This window comes from Cyanistes caeruleus, chromosome 2, assembly GCF_971803275.1.
Source record: "Cyanistes caeruleus chromosome 2, bCyaCae1.hap1.1, whole genome shotgun sequence".
NCBI classification, from domain to species: Eukaryota; Metazoa; Chordata; class Aves; order Passeriformes; family Paridae; genus Cyanistes; species Cyanistes caeruleus.
Window position 1 is genome coordinate 105290345 of NC_141702.1, and position 22217 is coordinate 105312561.

General features: G+C 46.1%; 1 protein-coding gene across 1 annotated transcript in view; it reads left to right on the top strand.

The window, feature by feature from the left end:
* Window positions 1-6224: 6224 nt before the first annotated feature.
* LOC147655082 (uncharacterized) overlaps window positions 6225-22217 on the top strand; it is a 262971-nt gene continuing 246978 nt past the window's right edge. Inside the window, exons 1-7 of the mRNA XM_086878879.1 lie at window positions 6225-6465; window positions 13130-13338; window positions 14885-15045; window positions 16319-16365; window positions 18171-18379; window positions 19926-20074; window positions 21317-21363. Of these exons, the coding sequence (XP_086735005.1) occupies window positions 6426-6465; window positions 13130-13338; window positions 14885-15045; window positions 16319-16365; window positions 18171-18379; window positions 19926-20074; window positions 21317-21363 (862 nt within the window). The 5' untranslated portion in view covers window positions 6225-6425. The remainder of the gene's footprint in view (window positions 6466-13129; window positions 13339-14884; window positions 15046-16318; window positions 16366-18170; window positions 18380-19925; window positions 20075-21316; window positions 21364-22217) is intronic.

Genomic DNA, 22217 nt, shown 5'->3' on the forward strand with positions numbered 1-22217 from the left:
AATTCAAGTTGTTTGTAATTCCTTCCACCAAATGGATGATCACCGGGCTCAAGGCATCTTCCAGGATGCCAATGATTTCTGCCAGCACGTCCAGCGCTTTCTGCTTCACCCTCTTGTGGCTGATAGATATTCTCAAGACAATAATAATGTTGATATGGACTCAGAGGAAGCTGTAGAGGTTGTCCACGGCTTGTGGCACTCCTTGAAACACTTGCCTTCTTTCTGTGGTTTGTTGATGCAGATTCAGAGGAAGGTGTAGAGGCTGCTTGGTATTTGTCACACTCCATGAACGCCTTGCTTTCTTCCTCTGTATTGTTTCAGACTCGGAAGATGCTGTAGAGGCTTCCCAGGGCTTTTCCCTGGCTTTAACCCATCTTTTAGCGTGCCTATGATCTCAGGCCAACAGGTCCGGTGCCTTCTGCTTCACTTTCTTAGGAGTATCACCAAATCTCAGGACAAAAATAATGTTGATATGGACTTGAGGAAGCTGTGGAGGCTGTCCAGGAGCAGTTGCATGCCCTGAAACCCTTATCATCTTTCACTGGGTTGTTGATGCTGTGTCAGATGAAGCTGTAGAGTGTGAACAGAGCATGTCACACTCAATGAACTCCTTGCCTTCTTCTTCTGAGTTGTTGATAGGTATTCAGGAGATACAGATCAGGTAAAAGGGACAAAGTGAATGGGGTAAATGCACACCTTGACAATCAACCCATCTACTGGGTGAGGCATTCACCACCAGAGAGCAGCCCAGCTCCTGCCTCACTTCTTTGTGAGGCTGAGCCTTGCTCGGCCTTCACCTTGTCCTCTTTCCTGGCAGTGACCCTGGGGACAGCGCTGCTCCGCTGCCTCTGCCAGGGCTCCTGGGCCAAGGCCCCTGAACAGACCGGGAACGAAGCCTCCATTGGCAAGGCCCGGGTTCCACACATCAGCCTTGCAGCCAGGCAGGGAGAGAAGCTGCCTGGATGGGGAGGCTGCACAAGTCCCTCCCTACACAAGGTCTTGCACTTTTTCATCTGGGTTAGTGTTGTACGCTCAGAAGATGCTGTGGAGGCTGCTCAGGGTTTGTTGCACATCATGAACCCCTTGAATTCTTCATCTTAGTTGTTGATATGGACTTTTAAGCTTATGATGTGTTCAAGCATCTCAAAGCATGGTGTATAGTTGAAATGTTTTTCATAGACATAATTAAAGTTGCTTTCAACATTAAATCTTTATGCTTGTCGCTCCGATTGGGAATGGCTATAAAGAACGACATAAACTCTCAAGGGAGTTTCAACACGAGAATTCTCTGGTTTATTACTTCAGGCCTGTTTTTATAGACTGGTACGTGGAAGGTGCAGATAAGAAACTCTTATTGGTTAACGAAGTGCTACATCACCATCATTGGTCAGGGGGGGCTCATCACCCCTCTGACTTCCTCCTGCAAGGAAAACAAAGACTGCAAAACAACACCTGCAAGGCTGTTTAGTGTCCCTGAGAATTGTTTTAATTCCTTCTCATATTTTTCCCAGGCTGCTTTCTCAGGCAGCCTGAGGAGCTATGCGGCCTGTAATTTGTACAGACACTGTGGCTCAGATTTAGCATCCATATATGCTCATTGCCTCACAGAGTAATATTTGAGGAAGAAAGTTTGGTGCTTCAGAAATTCCTTGAATCACACAGTTTGACAGTAGGGCAACACAGATTTAGCATATGTAATCTTACATGTATTAGTTGTGCAGTAAAATAGAGGAACACTTCTTGTAGGCTGTGTATCTAACCTAAGTGACCTTGCCTCCAAGAACTTAGAAAAATGGGGAGAGATGGAATCAGTAGCAAGAGGAGCTGCACAGTGATTTGCCTGCAGGCCTGAGGTCTCTGTTTTGATTTACTGGGTGCTAATGATCCTAAGAAGCTGGGAATTCCAGAGGATTCATTTCCATTTGATGACACCAGCAGGTTTTCTGCAATCCAGGGCTCCCCCAGACTGCAGGCATATTGCTTTGCCACGGTCATTCCAGCTGCAGGGGTTTCATTGCAAGTGAGAAAGGGGTACCTAGCTTTACTTTTGGTGTTTTCCATATCACTTAGCTGGCCTCCATTAGGTTCTGTGTGCTGAATTTCGGCAACTAAGCCTTTAGGCACCAAGAGGGGAGGTGACATAAGTAATGCCCTTCCTGGTGCCACTGTACAACAGGCTAGTTTGGAGGTAGAACTGCCTGGGAGAGGAAAAAACTGGATGCATGTGGAAGCTGGCTTTGTGTTACAGGTAAGCCAATGGAAGAGGCAGCTACAGGATGCACTAATTTGTGGTATTTAACTTTCCCTTGGTCATTTTTAATACCTTAGGCAAGAGGGCATGGTCTTCCTCATTTAGGAGATGAACTTAACCAGCCAAGAATTGCCATTGAGAAATTTCCTAGCTATTGTTCCTATGAAATGAGACCCAGGAAGACAGACCTGACTCCGTGCTTTCTGTACGAGTCCCACTGGCAATGGGTCCCACAGAGAGCTCTGGCTGGAACACAGGAGAGCGGGAGAGTTTATCGTCTTTGGAGAAAGGGACAGGCAGCTCGGGAGGACTCTAAGGATGTTGCGAGGATTTGCAGGGACAACAAAATTCGAAGGGACAAAGCCCAAGTTTAATCTGGCTACAGCAGTGAAATCATAGAATCCCAGGATGATTTAGTTTGGAAAGGACCTGAAAGATTGTCTACTCCCAAACCCCTGGATGTGGGCAGGGGCACCTTCCACTAGGCCAGGTTGCTCAGGACCCCATCCAAACTGGCCTTGAATGCTTCCAAGCTTGGGGCATCCACAGCTTCTCTGGGTAACCTGTTCTCAGTGCCTCACCAGCCTCACAGGAAAGAATTTCTTCCTAGAAACTTGCAACTTAGAGTAAAACTATTTCTGCATCAGCAACAAAAGGAGGGCTAAGGAGAATTTCTGTCTTCTGTTGGATGTGGGGGGAAACATAGAACAAAGGATGAGGAAAAGACTGAAGTACTTAATGCACTCTTTCCTAGGTAAAAACAGTCAGTATGGGCAGGCCCAGGGAGTGGTGGAATTCAATGGAATTAAATCCAGCTGGTGCCTGGTGACAAGTGGTATTCTCCAGGGCTCAGCACTGGGGCCAGTTGTGTTCCTATCTTTATCAGTGATGTGGAGGAGAGGATCGGGGGCACCTCAGGCAGTTTGCAGACGACACCAAGCTGGGTGGGGTTGTTGATCTGCTGGAGTGTAGGAAGTCTCTGCAGAGAGATCTGGACAGGCTGGATCATGGGCTGAGGCCACTTGTTTGAGGTTCAACAAGGTGAAGTGCCTTGTCCTGCTCTTGGGCCACAACAACCCCATGGAAGTCTAGAGGCTGGGGGCAGCGTGGCTGGGAAGCCGCCCAGCAGAAAAGGACCTGGGGGTGCTGGTTGGCAGTGGCTGAAGGTGAGCCTGTGCGTGCCCAGGTGGCCAAGAAGGCCAATAGCATCCCTTCCTGGGATATGCTGCAGTGGTGGCCTTGGCAGGGTTAGTGGTCTCAGGTTATTGGGGGGGGACTCATTATGATCTTCAAAGTCTTTTCCAGTGGAAGCAGTTCTGCAATTCTAACCCTCCACTCCTTGTTTTGAAGGATGCAGTCCCAAATAGACCCACATTTGGGTTTTTAAGGAATTTAGCATCCACCTTTCCTTGAAAGTAATAGGAATCAGGCTTTAGATGCTCTTGAAACACCTTTATTCCTTGATCTAAAGCTGTGTGTTTGAATTGAGGTGCTTTTGTATAGAAAGGTAGGACCATAGGATAAACACAGGCCATTTAGCTTCAATGGTGCTTTTTTCATCTGCTTTTCTGCTTCCTTTCCTCATGGGGGGCAGATTTGGGAGTATTTCTCTTGTGCTTTGAGTTCTGGCACAGGCTTGCTCGTTAAAGTTCTGTAAAATTTATCTACATGTTTGTACGTAAAAAATCTTGCAGACTGGTGGGAATTGCTAGAGACAAGGCTTACAAACCAGTCCCCAATATGATCAGCCCAATATCCCTGCTAAAGTCCAGTTATGCTTATTAAGAAGGAGCAAACTATTCTAACTCCCCTGACCACTCCCCCCTTTTTTTGTTTTTATGTAGCTCTTGGGGCAAGTCCTGTGTGCCATTCCAACTCTCTGTTATCAAATGTGTGAAGTGATGTTGCTGCTGTAGCAGCAGCCTGAGTTGAGCGGGAGCAGCTCCAAAGCACGGGGCCCCACAGCAGTGGGCACGGTGAGAGACTTGCCTCTGCTGCCGTGGCCATCCAGCCGTGGGGAGAGCAGCTGCTGGGGCTTCCCCCATTCTGCCAAGAGCAGTCTGCCTCCACCATGTGCACTGTATGGCCATGATTTTGCCAGAATGTGGAAAAGGCATCGTTTGAACGTATTTTGCTGTTGGCCACCATCACCTGACTGGAGCAGTTTGGTAGGCAGGACGCCCTGTGGGCAGGGCCATGGCTGGGATGGGTGGCTGTCACTTGCACTGGCAGTGTTACTTTTCCAGGCAGGCTCCTGATACAGCTGTGGGGGAAGGCACAGCAGCTGTATCAGGCCCAGTGAGCAGCAGCACATGGAGGAGACCCTCATCTGCCAAGAGCCCTCCACCCCTTTACTCCCCCCATGGCAGTGCCAGGTGATTCTGCCGCAGGTGAAGGGCTGCAGCAGCCTGGAGACTCCTTCAGCCAGGACTTGTTGCAATCTCGTTCCTGCAGCTGTGCCTGAGGATGTTGGCCCACAGAGGCAGTGCAGATGCCCAGGAATGCTGCTCGGCTCAGGGATGCAGAGTGTGTACAAAAGCCGCATTCGAAGCGCTGATGGCGAGACCCTGGTGTTGCTGGCAAGTGCAGCAGCTCTTCTTCATCCCGTGCAGGTAAGAGCTCAGCCTTGGACCCTGTCCCTGGGGACAGGCCAAGAACTGTATTTGTCCTGTTTCAGGGCAAAACTGGGAGAGGACCTCCAAATGGGGTTCACCTAGAAAAGCAAATTCAAACAGCCCCTCCCCCCAACTGGTTCAGGAAAAGACATTTCCTTGGAGAGAAGTGGAAAAGACTGTTTATTTAACAGAAATGGAATAATATTAAACAATAAAACTTCTAGCTGCTCGATGAGATGGCAAATCCAGGAAAAAAAGTCCTTTTCATGTGGTGTAGCTCAGCTTGCTCAGGTTCTTCTCAGTCTCTCCGACACCGGAAAGTGTCGAGGCCCAGGCCCTGGTGGGCCAAGGGTGTGAGATGCCGGGGTTTGTCTGGGGTTTTTTCAGTCTACAGCATGTTTGAACAGATCCAGTAATAAAGGGAAAAATAAAAAAATGCTTTTAGTATAGCTTTGAATTTTCAGGGACAGTCAAAATGAGAATTGTTTTGAGGCCGGTTTTGTAATGTTGGGTTTGGGTGTGTCTGCAGGAAAGCAAGCAGGAATAAAGCGCTGCCACAATGAAGGAGAACTTTGCATGGCCAATTTACACCCTACAGCTACAATGATCATATTGGCCCACTGAATACTGGGGGCATCTAATGCAGACTGCAAAGCTTCTTTGAACATATTGGAGAGATGAGACTTGAAGAAATAGTTTAGCTGATGGAGAAAAAGGGATGAGACCCACTGGACCTTTGGCTCACGATTAGTCCTGCCAAATCAAGCATGATTAGTTTTAACTGCTCTGTGGGAGAGTATTTCAGAATTACCTGCCCCATGATATTTCCATTAAGGAGATTTTGAAATGTCAGGAACTGCCAAGATCAGGGAAGTTTTGAGGCAGATCATATTTTTGTTGGGTTTGGGTGTCTCTGCAATACGGAAAGCTGGGAATAAACCCCTGGAACAGTGAAGTGGAGCAAAAGTGGAACATTTGGGTGGTCATATTCCTCCCTCCAGATATTGGCCACCTGAATTCTGGGCTCATCTGCTGGGGAGTGCAAAGCTTCTTTTACTTGCAACTCCTGGTGCCATTGTTTGTGTCCCAGCACTTTGTTGGATGTGAAGAGAAATAAACAAAATCCCACACCAGCAAGCTGCAACCCAGAACTGAGTGAGAATTACAGAAATAAAGGCCTTGGAAAGTAGCTTAGGAAAGCATTTACTTCCTAGACAGTGTGAAGCCCTCTGGCCTGGCCTGGCTGGGCCCAGGGCTGGCTGTCCTTGGGAAGGGAAAGGGATGGAGTTGGGGTGGGGGTTTTGTAGCCATGGAAACAGAACCGTGGGCGAGCGCATCACAAAGGGGCAGCCACGAGCTGGGGTTGTGACGGTTGTGCTTGACACGGACACAGCGGCAGGAGACGCGTCTGGCTCTGCCTCTCTGTGCCGACTGCTGGCGATTGGAGTCACGAGACCTTGCTCTAGGGCTGGGTAGCAAGCTCCATTCGCTGTCTACGCGGAGACCGTTCTCAAGTTCAGACCCAGATACTTCTGCGAGGCAGAAGCACGGGTTCCACCATGAACTTCACCGGAAAAGGAAAGAGCATGGAAGGAAAAGGTGAGGATAGAAAGGAGCTGAAAGGTCTGAGCCAAATGGTAAAAAGTCCCACCAGATTTCAGGGAAAACTGGTCCATGGTGGTCAGTTCTGGCTCTGTAGGTGGCTGACAGATGATCCTGCAAGGATGCCCATGGCATCACAAAATTCTGTCATTAGTTTACTCTGCGTTCTCCTTTTTGATAGTAGTCAAATCATTCATCCTGTCAGCCAGGACAGGGACGGTGGCCACAGCTGACCACAAATTGGACATGGCCATGAGATGCAAGTCCTGTTTCATTCTTTGCCATGAATGTCGGATCTCGCAACAGATCAATTTCCTGTCCTTGCTCTGCTTGCTGATCGCGTCTAACCCTGAGGATGCTATTACTGTGTTATAAGAACACCAGCAAGGGCTCATGTGGAGAAGTTTTGTGGTTTTCAGAAACTGCACTCACAGTTGTGTAGGGCTTTAATGGGTATTCACAGAAGGCCAAACCTCAAGAGAGGATCTTTTTCACCTCTCATTTTTTGAGCATTCCACTTCTCCCATCTGACTTAATAATATTATTCAGAAGAATTACATGCAGGTTAGTTACATGAGAAATAAAACTGAAGACAGTTTCTCAGTAGTTAAAAAAATATCTCTAGTGTCTCATGAAAGAGATGGATTGATCATAATGGTGGGAGGTTATTGAGAGACCACCAGCTATTCACCAGTCTTCACAGAAGTAATTGTGAATGCCGTTTATTTCTATCTTTAGCACACCTTTTATAGGGTTCTACAGGGTCTGCAGGCAGAGCAAGCTACTATTGGCTAACACACACAGGTTTACATTTTTTCTCCTGCACACAAGGATATTGTTTTGCTTTACTCTCTCTTCTGCATGAAGGTTTCAAGGACTTTAGCCTTTAATATCACGACTTATGTCAAAGGCTGGTTTGTGCATACAGGCCTTTACTAATATATGAAATATAGCAACAATTTCCCATTTCTCTTTTTGCACAAACCAGGCTTTGGATGTGACTCTTTCTATGCTCTTATGAAGGCAAGATAACATACAACTTAGACTGTCATCCCAATTAACACTCTAAGTAAAGTCCGTCCCCCTTCTAGCACAAGAGACCTCAACCATCCAGTGATGCCCCAGCTGGCGAACCAACTTCCAATGGGGTCACTATCTTCTTTCAGGGCATGTAACCCATCCTGTAGCTGTTGTAGTTGCTTATGGATGGAAGCTGAATGATCAGTAAGATTCAAGCAGCACATGCCTTCAAACTCCCCACAACCATGTCTTTGTGCTAAGAGCAAAAAGTCAATTGCAGCTCGATTTTGTAATACTGCATGACATACACTACTCACATCGGCTGAAAGCTCACTTAATATTGTGGATGTTAAGTTCAATCCTTCCTTAGTCCAGCAAGCGAGCCTTTTTAGAGTTGCTAGGCCTTAATTCATTCAGGCTTCGCTTTGACTGTTTGATGTTCTTCATTTTGCTAGCTATATTCAACAATTGGTATAAGCTTGGGTGGCACAAAGTTAAGTTTCCCAAGATAACAGGGTCTTCTATGTGGACTAGCAGGAATCCAATTCCATGCTCTATCTCCACAGATTAGGAATATGGAACTAGGTAATCGCTTTGGTAATTGTCCTGTGAGATTGCACCACGAACAAAGGCTTTACTTTCAATGGTAGTAACAAGGTCAGCTACAGGGTTGACTGACTGCAGCCTAGTGCTGCATTACTTTGTTGGAATGACTTTTTGTTGAGGGTTCAAACATTATCCATCCACCTGAGGTACTGGTGGAACTTAACAAATCTAATTCTTCTGAGGGTTGTAACATTGAGAACTTTGGTAATTTTTGCTTGCCAACAGGCTTCAGGTTGTCTTAATGTGAAGCCAACAGTGCAATTGCACTCTTGCAACATTGCCAGTTGATTCAGTTGAGTCTCATTACTAATTAAACCTTTAAATGCTTGAGGATCCCATTCAGGGATTCCTATGAGACAGGTGCAAAAGGATCTCCAGGGGTGGCTAGGCTCAAACACATTGACTTTTGGCCAGTTCAATGTGCCAGAGTTACCCATATGTTCTGTCACTTTGGATGTTAGTTAGCAGACAGTTGGTTGGGACTATGAACAGCACAATTACCATAAGCAGTTTACCATGTAAACGACACCATACCCGCAAACTCACAGCCAAAACCCCAACGCCAAATGAACTTTCAAAGATGCCTACACTACCTCTCGAAGGGGGAATACCCACACTCCATCCCAACACAACAATTACCACACAGGCCAAACTTGTTATCTTAACCTATTATATAACTACCTTTAACACACGTGCTCTGGTATATATGTAGTCTAAGCGTGAAAGCAATTTGCTAAAAGGGTAAACACACAACTACAATTTGCTTTATATACAGTTAGATGGAGTCTCTACACTTTTCTTAGATCTTCTACAGAATTTTTCCAACACGATTCAGTCCTGGAATGTTCACTGCTCCCGTGATGTCAACTGGCAGCTGATGGGTGACTGAGGGTTTTGATGTTCAAGTTGTTCTTCAGATCCTTCTAAATCTTAAAACAAAGGATACCTGAAAAATTGGTAGAGACACAACATCATAATAACAACATAAAATTTCTGTTGGCAACTGTCTGTGTAGTGTTCAGACACAACTGTGTCCTGGCAGCTCCACTTCTGATCCATGTCTGGAGCACCAAGGCTGTGTGATGACGTCTCTGTTCACTGGATCTCGTGTGTTCAGAGGCAGACAGTCTGGTCAGATGGACAGGTGACCTTTTTGAACCTGCCAACAAAACACAGGCACTTCTCTCCTTGAAGTTAATGAATTACACTAATCAAATGCTTTTAGGGCATCCATTTCCCCCGTTTTCTTAAAAAAAAAATAAAATGAGATGTACTTTTGTAATAAACATCAACATCAACACAAAACCATATACACAATTAATAAGAACTTACACCAGTTAAAAATCAATTAAATCATAAACATTATTAATAACATATGTAATATAAAACTACTATTAATTACTAAAACGCTGCACCAGCATCCCATAGTTAGCAAACAAACAGAAACAAAAAAAATCAGTGAAGGATTGGGTAATCATCTCTGGAAATGATTCTCCAAGCTCACTTCAAAACCGATCCAGCTGTCGTATCAATAGGGTCAAATTGCTGAGTCAAAAAGCGACCCAAACACTGTTTTGGTGCAAAAAACATCTGGATCTGATGGCACACATTCCATCCAGGTAAAGTCAAGGCTTGGCCAGGGCCTGGCTTTAAACTGGAAAGATGCCTCTTAACTCATTTCTAAAACAAGGTTCTCAATAGTAGCAGCTATGAGATGCTTACAGCACAGCAAACTGTTAAAATGCATTTGTACAAATCAAATGATCAGAAGCCTCAGGTACTAGACCAATTAAACCATGCAGCAGTTGGTTTAATCTGAAGCCTCTCCTATGGCAGCTGATCTTCAACAATGATACATCCTCTTAAAATTCTGGAAACACTGAAAAATAAGAAAGCTACAACAAACAAAATCTGCAGGGATTGCAACAAACAATAGAACACTCCCGATGAAGTCAAGGGTGTCACAGACTGCATTCACTTTTATCCACAAGCAGGTGTTCACCAGTGTTCCGTCACTGCTGTTTCAGTTGTCGCTGTCTTCTTCTCTCTAGGAAAATAACTATACTTTGCAGTTTAAACAAGTGTCTCCAATAAAACATAAAACAATTTAAATTAAACAATATTTAAACCTAACAATAATTATATATGACAAAAGGAAATAACAAACTTAACCTTAAAAGAATATCTAAGTTAGAAAACTTAACTTAAAAACATTCAAGCCTAAGCATAATAAAACTCGACTATCCTTAATTCTATTAACACTTAATCTATATTAAATAAAATCATAACTTAATCTTATTCTGTTAGTACAAAAAAGCAACTAAAAGTTTGATATATACCTTTTAAACACAATATAATGATAACATGGATTCACTATAAAGATTATAAAAATGTAACAAATACATCACAATTCTATGTCATCTAGCTTTGAGAATAACTCACAATAACTGCAAATGTTACTAAAAATACTTATTCATAACAGGAATTTGCTTAGTATATGCTTAAATTGGTTAGGATTTTAAAGTGCAATTTTCTAGAGAAACACCACAACAACACTGGATTTGGCAAGTTGCAATCTAGCTTTTGTAGCATTTTTCAGAAGCATCAAGTCCAATTTTTAAACTAAAATCCAAAATCCAAATTGGTATATATGCAGTTATATGTGTTTTATATAACTTAAAAGAACTTACATTAAAATTACCTTATTAAAATTGTGGAAAAAACAAGCAAATGGATAATATATACTTTAACTTAACTTTGTCTTGTACAGTAAAGTTCTCTTAACTAGTTATTTTTTAAACCATAAATCTCTTCTGTAGATAACATTAATTGGAAGGTTTTCCTAGAAGCTGTAAATCACACCATGTTTTAACCTTAAGTTCTAAACCAATTATTGCAAGGCAACTTTTGTTAAACACCTTTTCTCTCTCTTTTTTTTTTTTTTTTAAATGTTCGAAGAATCACAATAACTTCTCTAGTAAAATCCTAAAAACTGCAAATGCATAAACTCATAATTACTTAAAACACAAAATTAACTCTACAATGGTATATAAAGCATTTTGAAAACCCAATAAAACATGACTTTTTAACAAACTGGGTATTATCCGGGTGTTTTTCCTTAGAGAGGGAGCGGGGGGGTGAACTGCCCACTCTGCTGCTGCTGCAGCTCTGCTCTTATCTTCCTTCACATTCTCTACATACTCTCGCAGCGAGGAAAAATGGAGAGAAAGAAAAAAAAACCTCACAAAGTTAACTTTAACAAATGCAGTTTTTTTTCTCTCAATCTCTCTTGTTGTTCGCTGATAGAGGAAAAAAGGGCACGATTTTACAGAAGCAGGCGATGGCGCTGCTTCTGCCCCCAGGGTGCCTTTGTTCTCACAGAGCCCACCTCAGTGCTCCCCCATGTCCCCCTGCTTCGGGTGGAAACCGGTCTAAATTTGGCTTCTTTTCTTCCAGGGTAGTAAAGATGGAACTTAAGTAAGATTGTAATGTTAAAAGCAACTCCAAAAATGAAGCAAATATTTCTGGATGTATCACATCCTGACATAACTGAACAGATTCTGTTCGTTGTTTCAGCATTTGCAGTGGAATTTCTTTCTCATTATTTTCTTCTCTTTGACTCTCCCTCCCTCTCTCCATGGGCAGCATAGATAGGAGAGAGCTTGACCAGCAGTGGGAGATAAATGCATCTGCCGCTGTGACGCAGGTAGAATTACGGGGCTCACAGCCTCAGCATATCTCGCTTTTATGTTTTTAAGGTATTAATTACAATCTGCCAAGTTCAACCGAGAGACACAGTGTCCTTGCTCTTTTCTGTAATTGCCGTTTCCCATATCAGAGCCGATATATCCGTCCGTTCTTTCACTGCAAAAGGCAGCGATGGCACTACTAAATGCCTGTGACAATTAGCCCATATAATGAGCATATCCAGGTCCTTTTCCCGGGCTGCTCCGCCTCATTTAACGAGGATGCAGAGAAGCAGTTTATCTGCCGCCACAAATTCCACATCCATGCTAGCGGCCCTCGGCAGGGGGGAAGGTTGCGACCCTTGTACAGCGCCCCTGCCTTCGGACTCCCCCAGCGACTCGCCCCCGTTGATTCGCGAGCCGCCTATCCGGTACCGATCCAAGGCAGCGTCTATCTGCACTCTGATCTGCTCCACCAACCTCGGTCCAAGGCTCCGTCCCACCGTGCGTGGATCCACTGAAGCCCCCCTGCGCACTGGGTGTCCTGTTCAGAGCACCAAATATTGAGAGACCGCCAGCTATTCACCACTCTTCAAAGAAGTAATTGTGAATTCCGTTTATTTCTATCTTTAACACACCTTTTATAGGGCTCTACAGGGTCTGCAGGCAGAGCAAGCTAATATTGGCTAACACACACAGGTTTACATTTTTTCTCCTACACACAAGGATATTGTTTTCCTTTACTCTCTCTTCTGCATGAAGGTTTCAAGGACTTTGGCATTTAATATCACGACTTGCTATGGTTTGTGCATACAGGCCTTTACTAATATATGAAATATAGCAACAGGAGGTCAACTAACTCACTTATTCGAAGCCTTTTCAGCATGCCTCAGACTCATACAGAGCTGGGCTGCTCTCTGGCAGGAGGAAGGGTCTTGTGCCAGCCTAGAGAGCCTGTGCACATCCCCAGGGAACAGTTCTGCCCTGCATGTGCCCCCTGCAATGAGCTGTGCTGCTGCCAGTGCCCCGTGCAGCTGTAGGGCTGCTCAGCTGTGGGGCAGGGACAGGAGCAGGAGGCTGCATGTGCAGCTGAGCCATGGCTGCAAAGCCCAGGGCTCTGGGCTCCCTGCTGTCCCAGGCCAGCCCAGAGGCCAGGCTGTTCCTGTGGGAGCTCTGTGCAAGTGGGGCAGGGTGTCCCCTGGCCTGCCTCAAGTGGCTGCAGGCAGGAGCATGTTTCCCTGTGCAGCTATTTAGAAGTTTGCAGCAAGTCTGTCCCATGAAATATGGAGCTCCAGATGCATTATGTTTGCACTGCAACCTGTGTTATATTTTGTGTCTCCACTTTGCAGGCCTGACTGGCTACCCTCTTGCCAAGAGATTTTCTCTGGCAAATCCTTCTGTGCTCCTTCCCTCCAAGCCAATGCCCCTCATCCCAAAGAGCTCTTCCAAGCCAATGAAGAGCTGCATCGGAGAGCACGTTACTGGGAAAAGTGGCACTGGCAATGACGATGACACCAGAAAAGAACAGGAGTCACGTTCAGAAGAAAAAGGACGTAAGGTAAGGAGACCACGCTAAGTAATGTGTGGGAGATTTTCAGTTTCTGTGCTGTAGACAGAGCTCGGAGAGCTTTCCCTGTGGTGTGATCCCAGGGAAGCTGCTGAGCCAAGGAAGAGCTCAGCTGGACCCTGCAGGTCAGCATGCCTTTGCAATGGGTGTGTGGTGCACACTTCATGTCCTCAGCATCTGTCAAGAGCAGGAGAGGCCTTTGAAGGGTTTCTGGGCTATGCCGTGGTCCCTCCTCTGTCTTGTGGCTGAGAGAACACCCAGAAGCAGTCAGAGCATGTAAAGTTGTCCGCTCTGGCCAAGCAATCCTTCTACATTTGGTAACCTACGAGTATCTGTGAAGTATCTCTGTGTCTGGGTGGTGTTTTGTCTCAGCTGTGCCTGGTTGGGATGTTTGCTGGAACAGGCAGTCCTGCACAGTCAGTTCCAGGTTGTCTCAGCTTTGGAGCTGTACAGCCATGGCCTTCTGCACAGTTGTCTGTGATGTTGTTTCTAGACTTCATCAGCTTCTGGGCAGCTGTGTGCTCTGGCGTGGCTTTGTCCATAAGGAAGGGGTGGAAGGTGGCCATGGGGAGAGCAGCCCAGAGCCCAGCCACACCATTAGCTTTGCAGCAGGGCCAGGAGCTGCAGTTGTTTTGGGTTTGCCATGGGGTGCAGGAGGAGGCAGATGGACAACAGCTTTGGCAGACTGAATGTCCAGTCAAAGGCTTGGGTACTTGGTCTCAGCCTTGCTGAGAAAGGGCCCCGTGTATCCCTGACAGGAACTGATGTTTTCACTGAAGATTGAACAGGTCCTGATTTGGCTTTTTAGCTGTGCCAGAAATGATGGGATACTAAGGAAGGGTGTGCATCTGTCCCTGCTTCCTCCACCCCCCTTCCTGGTCATGGCATGGGAGCCCTGGAGCAACTTAGGCAGGGAGAGACCTTGCATAGAGCCACAGATCAGAGAGCTCTGCTGAACTTCCTAAATGCCAGTGAGCCTGAGATGCTGGATGTGTGGGAGCTGGAGAGCTCTGAGCATCCTGAGAGTTCAGCAGCTTCTGGCCTCAAAGGCTGCTGGGGAACTGTAGGAGGGAAGGGCAGCAGCAGAAGAAATGAGGGGTTAAGAAAAGCAGGTTTTGCCATCCTGCAGAATGGCTTTGTGGGGACGTGGCTGGAAATCAGCAGTGGTTTTTAGGTGCTTTAGGGGCAGGGAGTTTATAGGGATCTAAACGCCTTCCCATACATCCAAAAGGCCAGTGGAGGCATCGTCACCTGAGAACATCTTGATGCCAAACATGTGGATGACTCCCAGCTGGGAATGCAGTCACACTTGTACAGAAGTGAGCATGAGGGGAGAGGTGGCAAATGTGTGACATGATCTCTCCCCCACCACCTGCCTGTCCTAGGACACCATTCTCCATCCTGGGCCAAGCTGCTCCATCAGTCTGACTGGTCTTTTCCTGCCAGGTCCCAATGAAGTCCATAGCTGAATGTCTTGGGGCATGTGTGGGGGCAGGTCTGGATGCGTAAAGTGAGCACTGTGTTCTACTCTTTGCAGGCTTCCTTGCTGTATCCCACTGCAGGGGATAAGAAGAAGGGGTCACTGGGACTGTCTTTGATCCCCCAGTTACGCAGGGCATTAAATCCTGCTGTTAGCAGTGCTGCAGGGTCTCGGAAAAGCTCTCTGCAGCTGGATGTGCAAGAGTCCCAGGAGATGAGGTAAGCCAAGGTGTCTGCTGCTCCAGTGTGCTGTTCACCTCGCTCTTCCCATCTCGCGAGGTTATTTTGCACAGTCAGCTCTCCCATGTATTTAGGCAAACCTCTGTGTATTCAGCATTTGGCCCTATCTGTGGTGATCCAGCCCAATGTCAAACCCACCACCATATGGCCCAAGAGCAGAGGTGGTGGTGGTGGGGAAGAGGAGGCAGGACTGAAAACAGCCTCAAGACAGGTCCTCTTCTGGACCTGGCTGTTGATTCCCTCTGTGATGTTTGTGGTGTCATTTGGGAACTGTATTGCATGGGTCTGGATGCTGCAGATCTTTGAATACTGTGATCCTTCACTGTCAACTTCTGCAGCCACATTAACATGTTTGGGCAAATATTGGCTACTTTAGAGGTGTCTGGAAATTTGGGTGTTGTTTCTGTAAACGTCAGATGTAACTTTTCTGTGCCTGGACCCTCACTGTGAAATGAGATCCCAGAAATGTTTTATGTATAGATTAATTAATGATTTTACATTAGATTAATGTATAATCCGATCGACATTTAGTATTTTTATGAGGGCTTAAGATCAACGAAGGAAAGTTGCTAGAGAAGAGTAATAGGACTATACCTGATGGGAAGATATTGGCTTGGAGAAGTGTGAGAAAATGTATCTGTCAAGCTTATCTGAGTGACAACACTCAGAAGGAGTCACAGAACTATCACTCACGTTGAAAATCTTCTGTAGGGCTTTTAAAGTGCAGTCTGAATATCCTGTCCATAGCAGCTGTGTGTGAAAAAGCCTTTTTCTTCTTGAAAGAGAAAGGAGGTGTAAAATCATTCTCAGGAGACAGCAGTGCTCTGACCACATGGAGCACGAGACTGTCACCAGTGTAAGGCACAAACAGGCAAAGTCAAGCTTTGCAGCAGTACAAAAGCAGCTGCCCTCCATAGAGACTCGTGTCTCAGCTCACCAGCTCTTGCTGCTTCAGAGGGGCTGTAGGAGCCACTTGGCTCCAAAAGGAGAGACAGCAGAACTGGGGGGTTATGATGCAAGTTGAAGAATGACTGCTGTGTTTCAGGCGGAGCTTGGCCAGCTCTGTCTGACTCCAGCAACTGAGAGCTTAAGGACAATGAATCAGCTTTGCATCTTGTTTAGTTTCTGTGTTGCATTTCCTCCTTCATCACAGTGACCATGCTAAGAAGGGTTGCCACCTTTCATGCTACACACATTCCCTCCCTTCTCTTTCTTCCTCTTAATATGTTCTTTTGTCCTCGGTTTTCTCAAGGTCCACACCCAGCAGCAGAAGTGAAGATGATGAATCTGAAGAAGGAGGTTGGTACAGGGCATGTCTGTCCTCAAATGACCTTGAGAATTTTGACACAGTAGTGATATTTTAAATGGTTGGATAAAAATAATTCTTTTCAGAAATTCTTTAAATTGATTTCAATTCCTTGATGGGCTCAGTGGACTCCTAAAGAGCCCAGACACTGGGAGTGTGCTGTGGTGGTGCAGTGAAAATTCCTCCAGTGTGAAGTGCTGAGTGGCTGGAGCTGGAGTGGTACCTTGGGGCCCTGGAAATGCAGTGCAGGAAACGGAAACATTCCTCTCCATCCAGCACTTGCCCTTCATCTCCCTGCAGCATTTCCAGTGTCACAGTAGAGAATAAGCACTCTTGTCCTTAAAGGAGAAAACCATTCCTTGCGGCAGTTTCTGAGCTGAACCCTTTCAGATCTGAAGGAGATTCATGGATATTGCCTGGTTCTGCACTGGGAGAAATAGAGAAACCTCCTTTAAGGAAAGTCCTTGTGAAATTTGCAATTAAGGAGAAGGAGGTTTCCGAATGGATGCAGCCTATGCAGGGTCTGAGTTTGTCATCCTCTGACAGCACAAGCCCAAAGCCACCTATGGCAGGTTCACCATGACAAATCTCTTCCCCGACTCTCTCTGCCTGGGTCAGTGCTGCAGGCTGAGGCTGCAGGAGGAGATGCCTTCTGCCTTGTCCCTCCCTCCCTGCCTTGCCTGATCCCTGACAAGGAGAATTGTGCCAGACAAAATGCAGTCTCTGGTGCATCTGTGTCAGCCAATGCTTTCAAGTTGAAAGCCTCAATGAAAGTCAGTTGTTGTTCCTTTGCCATCTCTGGGCATTTACTGATAGGAGAGATGAGACTTGAAGACATAATTTTGCTGCTGCAGGAAAAGGGATCAGATGTCCTGGTCCCTTTGCTCAGGGTTTGTTCTGCCAAATCCTGGGTACAGCCCCTTTGGAAAGACTCCTTAATTGCTGATATGCAGCTGCAATGCTGAATGCAGTTGGGGAGAATTACTGCTCAGTATTGCTCAGGTGACATTTTTGCTGGATTAATTCTGGCCTAGAAATTACCTACCTCATCAAAGGTTGCCAGATGCTCTTTTGTAAATGATGTCACCATTGTACTGGGCTAAAGAAACACAGATTTTATCCCTGTCTTCTTTTTCTGCTCTACACTCTGCTGTTTGCATTTAGGAAATTCTTAATGGTTTTTAACTGCCATGATCAGAAATGTTTTGTTGCAGGTGATCTTTGTGTTGGTATTTGGTGTCTCTGCAGGAAAGAAAGCAGGGAATAAACCCCAGGGGCAGGGAATCTGAGCAAATTGCAATGTGGGAAAATCAATTTGTTTGCTCCACATTTGGGCTCCTTGAACACTGAGGACATGTGAAGGGGAGTACAAAGGTTCATTCACTTCTAACATGGGGTGCCATTGTTCATGTGCCAGCACCTCCTTAGTTGTGAAGTGAAATAAAAGCAACCAACAAATCCCCACCCTGAACTGAGTGGGAGTTACAGAAACAAGGGCGATGAAAACGAGCTTTGGAAAGCAATAACTTCCTAGGTGTAGTTGTCAAATTCTGGAGACAGCTGTGTCTGGCATCTCTTTGGAGGAAGGAAAGAGATCCCAAAGAGTGTTCCTGTGGCAGCTCTGTGCAAGTGGTAGCAGGGTGTCCCCTGGCCTGCCTCAAGTGGCTGCAGGCAGGAGCAGGTTTCCCTGTGCAGCTATTTAGAAATTTGCAGCAAGTCTGTCCCATGAAATATGGAGCTCCAGATGCATTATGTTTGCACTGCAACCTGTGTTATATTTTGTGTCTCCACTTTGCAGGACTTACTGGCTACCCTCTTGCCAAGAGGATTTCTCTGGCAAATCCTTCTATGCTCCTGCCCTCCAAGCCAAAGCCCCTCATCCCAAGGAGCTCTTCCAAGCCAATGAAGAGCTGCAGCAGAGAGCACGTTACTGGGAAAAGTGGCACTGGCAATGACAATGACAGTGGAAAAGAACAGGAGTCACGTTCAGAGGGAAAAGGACGTAAGGTAAGGAGACCAAGCTAAGTCATGTGTGGGAGATTTTCAGTTTCTGTGCTGTAGACAGAGCTCGGAGAGCTTTCCCTGTGGTGTGATCCCAGGGAAGCTGCTGAGCCAAAGAAGAGCTCAGCTGGACACTGCAGGTCAGCATGCCTTTGCAATGGGTGTGTGGTGCAGACTTCATGTCCTCAGCATCTGTCAAGAGCAGGAGAGGCCTTTGAAGGGTTTCTGGGCTATGCCATGGTTCCTCCTCTGTCTTGTGGCTGAGAGAACACCCAGAAGCAGTCAGAGCATGTAAAGTTGTCCACCCTGGCCAAGCAATCCTTCTACATTTAGTAACCTATGAGTATCTGTGAAGCATCTCTATGTCTGGGTGGTGTTTTATCTCAGCTGAGTCTGGTTGGGATGTTTGCTGGAACAGGCAGTCCTGCACAGTCAGTTCCAGGTTGTCTCAGCTTTGGAGCTGTACAGCCATGGCCTTCTGCACAGTTGTCTGTGATGTTGTTTCTAGATTTCATCAGCTTCTGGGCAGCCGTGTGCTCTGGCGTGGCTTTGTCCATAGGGAAGGGGTGGGAGGTGGCCATGGGGAGAGCAGCCCAGAGCCCAGCCACACCATTAGCTTTGCAGCAGGGCCAGGAGCTGCAGTTGTTTTGGGTTTGCCATGGGGTGCAGGAGGAGGCAGATGGACAACAGCTTTGGCAGACTGAATGTCCAGTCAAAGGCTTGGGTACTTGGTCTCAGCCTTGCTGAGAAAGGGCCCCGTGTATCCCTGACGGAACTGATGTTTTCACTAAAGATTGAACAGGTCCTGATTTGGCTTTTTAGCTGTGCCAGAAATGATGGGATACTAAGGAAGGGTGTGCATCTGTCCCTGCTTGCTCCACCCCCCTTCCTGGTCATGGCAGGGGAGCCCTGAAGCAACTTGGGCAGGGAGAGACCTTGCATAGAGACACAGATCAGAGAGCTCTGCTGAACTTCCTAAATGCCAGTGAGCCTGAGATGCTGGATGTGTGGGAGCTGGAGAGCTCTGAGCATCCTGAGAGCTCAGCAGCTTCTGGCCTCAAAGGCTGCTGGGGAACTGTAGGAGGGAAGGGCAGCAGCAAAAGAAATGAGGGGCTTGAGAAAAGCAGGTTTTGCCATCCTGCAGAATGGCTTTGTGGGGATGTGGCTGGAGATCAGGAATGGCTGTTAGGTGCTTTAGGGGCAGGGAGTTTATAGGGATCTAAACGCCTTCCCATACATCCAAAAGGCCAGTGGAGGCATCGTCACCTGAGAACATCTTGATGCCAAACCTGGGGATAATTCCCAGCTGGGAATGCAGTCACACTCGTACAGAAGTGAGCATGAGGGGAGAGGTGGTAAATGTGTGACATGATCTCTACCTCACCGCCTGCCTGTCCTAGGACACCATTCTCCATCCTGGGCCAAGCTGCTCCATCAGTCTGACTGGTCTTTTCCTGCCAGGTCCCAATGAAGTCCATAGCTGAATGTCTTGGGGCATGTGTGGGGGCAGGTCTGGATGCGTAAAGTGAGCACTGTGTTCTACTCTTTGCAGGCTTCCTTGCTGTATCCCACTGCAGGGGATAAGAAGAAGGGGTCACTGGGACTGTCTTTGATCCCCCAGTTACGCAGGGCATTAAGCAGTGCTGCAGGATCTCGGAAAAGCTCTCTGCAGCTGGATGTGCAAGAGTCCCAGGAGATGAGGTAAGCCAAGGTGTCTGCTGCTCCAGTGTGCTGTTCACCTCGCTCTTCCCATCTCGTGAGGTTATTTTGCACAGTCAGCTCTCCCATGTATTTAGGCAAACCTCTGTGTATTCAGCATTTGGCCCTATCTGTGGTGATCCAGCCCAATGTCAAACCCAGCACCATATGGCCCAAGAGCAGAGGTGGTGGTGGGGAAGAGGAGGCAGGGCTGAAAAGAGCCTCAAGACAGGTCCTCTTCTGGACCTGGCTGTTGATTCCCTCTGTGATGTTTGTGGTGTCATTTGGGAACTGTATTGCATGGGTCTGGATGCTGCAGATCTTTAAATACTGTGATCCTTCACTGTCAACTTCTGCAGCCACATTAACATGTTTGCCCAAATATTGGCTACTTTAGAGATGTCTTGAAATTTGGGTGTTGTTTCTGTAAATGTCAGATGTAACTTTTCTGTGCCTGGACCCTCACTTTTAAATGCATACCAGAGATGTTTTAATGTATAGATGTATAATCCGATTTAAATTTAGTATTTTTATGAGGGCTTAAGATCAACAAAGGAAAGTTGCTAGAGAAGAGTAATAGGACTATACCTGATGGGAAGATATTGGCTTGGAGAAGTGTGAGAAAATGTAGCTGTCAAGCTTGTCTGAGTGACAACAATAAAGAAGGAGTCACAGAAGTATCACTCACATTGAAAATCTTCTGTAGGGCTTTTAAAGTGCTATGTGAATATCCTACCCTAGCAGCTGAATGTGAAAAAGCCTATTTTTTCCTGAAAGATCAAGGAGGTGTAACATCATTCTCAGGAGACAGCAGTGCTCTGACCACATGGAGCACGAGACTGTCACCAGTGTAAGGCACAAACAGGCAAAGTCAAGCTTTGCAGCAGTACAAAAGCAGCTGCCCTCCATAGAGCCTCGTGTCTCAGCTCACCACCTCTTGCTGCTTCAGAGGGGCTGTAGGAGCCACTTGGCTCCAAAAGGAGAGACAGCAGAACTGGGGGGTTATGATACAAGTTGAAGAATGACTGCTGTGTTTCAGCCGGAGCTTGGCCAGCTCTGTCTGACTCCAGCAACTGAGAGCTTAAGGACAATGAATCAGCTTTGCATCTTGTTTAGTTTCTGTGTTGCATTTCCTCCTTCATCACAGTGACCATGCTAAGAAGGCTTCCTTCCTTTCATGCTACACACATTCCCTCCCTTCTCTTTCATCCTCCTCATATGTTTTTTTTCCTCTATTTTCTCTAGGCCAGGATCCAGCAGCAGAAGCAAGGACATGAAATCTCAGCTTACAGGTAGGTACAGGGCATGTCTGTCCTCAAATGACCATTGGAACTTTGATTCAGAGGTGACATTTTGAAAGCTTGGTTTAAAAATAATTCTTTACAAAATTTCTCTATATTGTTTTCAATTCCTTGATGGGCTCAGTGGACTCCTGAAGAGCCCAGACACTTGGAGTGTGCTGTGGTGGTGCAGTGAAAATTCCTCCAGTGTGAAAGTTGTTTCACTGAAGCTGGAGTGGTACATTGGGGCCCTGGAAATGCAGTGCAGGAAACGGAAACATTCCTCTCCATCCAGCACTTGCCCTTCATCTCCCTGCAGCATTTCCAGTTTCACAGTTAGTAGAGAATAAGCAGGCATTGAGTATTGTCGTGGTTTTAAAACCAGTAACTAAAAAAATTACTTATTTCTTGTTGTGAGATATGGATTAGAACAAGAGCAAAACAGGCTTAAGACTTATAAGGAATAAAGACAGTTTATTAACAAACTACAAGAATAAGAACAGCAGAATAAACTTTTAGAAAACCCCCTTCTATATCTTAACGATTTCTCTGTACACATGACAACATAGAGACAAATAACTTTAGGACTTTGGTGGTTAAAAACAAGTCTTAATTCTTGCTACAGTCTTTTCATCAGTCTTTGTAGAGAAACAGAAGTCTCTTTCTGTTAACTTACGTAGTTTCTCACGAGAAAACTATTTTTCGTCATAGTTTTCTATTTCTCTAATGCCAGCTGCCCGGAAATCTGTCATTAGATCTTCTCCTCCCATTTCACATCTCTCCGAGGTGTGTATGGGTCACTGAGCTTAGGGATTTTATTTTTAAGGATAAGTCATTCAAAGGCAGAAGTCTTCTTCATCTGTTTC